At 37.6% G+C, this 3774-nt stretch overlaps 1 protein-coding gene across 1 annotated transcript; it reads right to left on the bottom strand.

Moving 5' to 3' along the window:
* Positions 1-1468: 1468 nt before the first annotated feature.
* On the bottom strand, positions 1469-3470 carry LOC107732213 (polymeric immunoglobulin receptor-like). Its single transcript, XM_016543493.1, has 4 exons — positions 3431-3470; positions 2965-3300; positions 2215-2549; positions 1469-1780 (listed from the first exon to the last, which is right to left on the bottom strand). Exons 1-4 carry the CDS (start codon positions 3468-3470, stop codon positions 1469-1471), a joined length of 1023 nt encoding a protein of 340 aa, XP_016398979.1.
* Positions 3471-3774: the final 304 nt, after the last annotated feature.

Raw genomic sequence — 3774 nt, 5'->3', positions numbered from 1 at the left:
GTTTGAACAGCAGTAATTATAGTCAGTGTTGAGTGTCTGATGTTGATGATCATCATGAGTTTGAGAGTCTCAGTTACTCACTTATAACGTTCACATTCACTTCAGTGTAGTAGGAATCTATTTTTGCATAAATATCAGTTCCACAATGGTACGTGTCAGAATCCTGTTCACTCAGATCTCTGAAGGTCACAGTGAAAACTGCTGCTGTTGTGTCGTCAAACAGAGAGAATCTTCCAGAATCAACCCATTTGTTTTTAATATTGGTCCTGATTCGGTCTGTGCACTCTGACCACTGTCCTCTACTGATTATCTGCCTGCCTCTCTTCCTGCCCTTCGCCATGGCCTCGTCCTCCTCCCAAACCCCCTCCCTCCTGTGTTCGTGCGTTTACGGCGTGAGGTTGCGCCTTCTGGGAGGGGGGAGTACTGTCACAGTTATGGACTTCTTTTGTGTTTTCATTTAGTTTTTGTCTGCATGCCCATTTTGAGTTTGACCTAGTTTTCCTTAGTTCCCTTGATTAGTTCATTCTGTTCACCTGTGTCCTGTTAATGAAGTCATTGAATTCCTCTCATGCCTGTGTATTTAAGTTCCCTCCTCAGTTCCTTTGGTCGTTGGCTATTATAGTTGTGTATGCTGCTTGTGTTTTGTATGAATCTTCATAATCTTAGATTACTATTAAATGTTATTTGGATTGCCTTTGTCTTTGTGGGCCTCCCTTTACAAGAGCGTGACAATAAGCACATTGATGATTGATTAAAATAGCTGTGAAATCAAAACCAGTTCTTTTTTTTTTTATTTATTTTTTTTATTGAACATTACAGTATTTATTATAAACTATTTATGAGCACATCTTTATTTATTTTTTTATTCATGTGCTCTGGTTATCTTTAATCAAAATAACTTCCCCTCCCTCTTACACTTCACTTCAGTCAGAGGAGAGAAGTTGTGCATTTATATAATTTCAGATTTCCATAATCCATTCATATCACATTTGCATACAATATCACTTCATCTAGGTTTATTACATTTTCTTTTATCAAGCTTTTAAAATAATCACCGAGAAAAAATAGTAGTTGTTGCATGTGTTAAAGTTTGTGAGCTTTTTAACACTGAGCCTTAAAACTTTTTTTTACAAGAACCGCTAGTGGCCAGGCGTGTAGTTTGACGTTAACCAAACTAAATGAGCACCGCTGCATATTCTGTTTTAATTTCACACTTTTGTTCTGAAATATTCAGTACTTATTCACATCAAACTCTGATCGAAAACTCAAGGGTTTCTGATCATTTATTTGACTGTCATTTGCAGAACAAAACACTGCACTGTCATTTAAACATACTTTATGTCTGACTTACAAGACTGTCTTAAATATACAGCAGAAGAGCATCACAAAAATAACACAAATACCAAACATGGAAGCTTAAACTCAAAAACAAAGCCTTCAGCTCAATGATATTCTCTGCTGTGGCTCGTCAGGCAGTGAGATGATTGACAGCAGCGTATTCACTGCAATCCTGATTATTCCTCAAACTGACTCTGTCAGGACAGTCCGCTTTCTTGTGGAAATTCACCACGGCGTAATTCAGATCCTCAGCACATGTGATGAAGATCTGAGAGTCACCGGTGGCTTCCTGAACTGTAGAGTAAACGCAGTTAGCAGAAACAGAGGGGTTTGTGGGTAATTGAGCAGTGGCATAAACAGCGTTAGGTGAATCAGAGGGGTTTGTGGGTAATTGTTTGTGAGAGTCTTTAATCTCCTCATAATCACATCCAGTGTGAGAAACCTGAAGAGAGACAGAGAAATTATTAACAGCTCTGAATATGGACGAGCATCTTTAACTGCAGCTTCTTAATTATAGAACAAGACTGGTTCAGTGACTCTCAGCAGCACAACAACTGCTCTAATACTGCATTCAGATGAGCACACTTCAACTAGTTAAAAACTACAGTAACACTGTGTCCACATGATCAACTAATGCTGCAGCTTTGAGTCCAGATCTGCAGTACTGGACATTTAAAGAATGAAGAATGAAACACACAAACACTGTCCTCTGCTTTACTCTGTGTTCAGTTTCTCAACAGCAACATTGATCTACAGAAGACTGCACTTTAACCTGCACAGACTGCAATCATGAACCTTTATAAGGAAACTTCCTCTTTTTAACTGTGGTTTGTGGTTTTGCTCTGTTAAAAAGACAGAACATCTAAAATTAAAAACAAATGAAAGCAGCTCACCCTTCTTAACGTCCAGCTTAAACTCAGAGAAGAGACTGTAGTCTTCAGAAACTTTGACTATAATCTTATGTTCTCCAGAATCGTCCACATTCAGCTCTCTGATAAACACACGTAAGAGACGTGCAGATCTGTCATCATGAACGGAGAATCTGCCGACATGTTTCCATTCTGCTGCTCTGTCAGTGTTTATTAGAGTTATACATTGATATGATCCAGTTACACAGAAGTATTTCTCATGGTTCTCATGATTCATCTCATATTTATAGTTTATAATGATGTTTCCTCCAGAATATCCTCTCACAGCACTGATTTGTTCACCTGTTGAACACAAACTCAGATATCAGTGATGATGATGATGTTCTTGATGAAGAATGGCACTTCATCTTCATTGAAACAGTAAGATCCACACACACACACACACACACACACACACACACACACACACACACATCTGATCACTGTCTCTTTATCACTGTTCATATATTTGTTCTTTATTTTTGATCATTTGTCATTTTGTATTCAGTTAAGACATCTGGTTGCTTATTAATTTTATTAGTTTACATCTTATACTGCAACATAAAAATATATTATATTTGTCCTGGTTATTGATTTTCTGATGTTTTATTTTTATTTTTACAGGATTACATGTTGCCCAAGAACCGCAGTCATTACAGTCAGTGTTGGGTGTGTGATGTTGATGATCATCATGAGTTTGAGAGTCTTAGTTACTCACCTGTTACAACGTTCAGATTCACTTCAGTGTATGAATCTATTATTCCAGAGATATCAACAGCACAATAGTATGTGTCAGAATCCTGTTCACTCAGATCTCTGAAGGTCACAGTGAAAACTGCTGCTCTTGTGTCGTCAAACAGAGAGAATCTTCCAGAATCAACCCATTTTCCCCCATTTTTCTTATCAGTCTTGATGAGTTCAGAGCACCATTCAGTAATTTTTTTCTGTCCTCTACAAAAATACTTAGCATTGTCTGTATATCCTTCATAATATCTGCATGTGATGATGACTCCTCCTCCTGAATATCCTCTCACACTGATGGAGCTCATGACACCTACAAAATAAACCAGCATCTCAATGTATTCACTAATGTATTCATAAGACTGAACAGAGATGAACTTTCAAATATCTGAAGTTAAAGACTCTGCTGTTTTGAGTGATTTACTGTGAGTACAGATTCTTACCAGGAATCATCAGCAGAGTGAAAGTCCAGATGATCTTCATTCTTCTCTCTTCTTCAATGATCTTCTCTGTTGTTAGTAGATTCAGTTCTTCTGAAGCTCTCGATGTGTGTTCAGATGAGTTCTGAGTGTTTCTTTTCTGATTAACATGTTTAACATGAACTGCTGACTGTGACAGAGAGACGCCCACTTCCTCTGAGAGACAGAGAGAGAGATTGAAATTGAAATTATGCCACACAAACAGCAGCTGTTGTCTTGATAGACTACAAACAGCAAACTACAGAATGCTAAATCAGTTCAATAGATCTAATATCAAAACAAGAATGAGTGGATGCTTGTTATTATTA

Source organism: Sinocyclocheilus rhinocerous, unplaced genomic scaffold (assembly GCF_001515625.1).
Source record: "Sinocyclocheilus rhinocerous isolate Xijiao unplaced genomic scaffold, SAMN03320098_v1.1 scaffold3416, whole genome shotgun sequence".
In the NCBI taxonomy this organism is placed as follows: Eukaryota; Metazoa; Chordata; class Actinopteri; order Cypriniformes; family Cyprinidae; genus Sinocyclocheilus; species Sinocyclocheilus rhinocerous.
The sequence above is the reverse complement of the archived record's forward strand: the minus strand, read 5'-3'. Positions and strand labels throughout refer to the sequence as shown.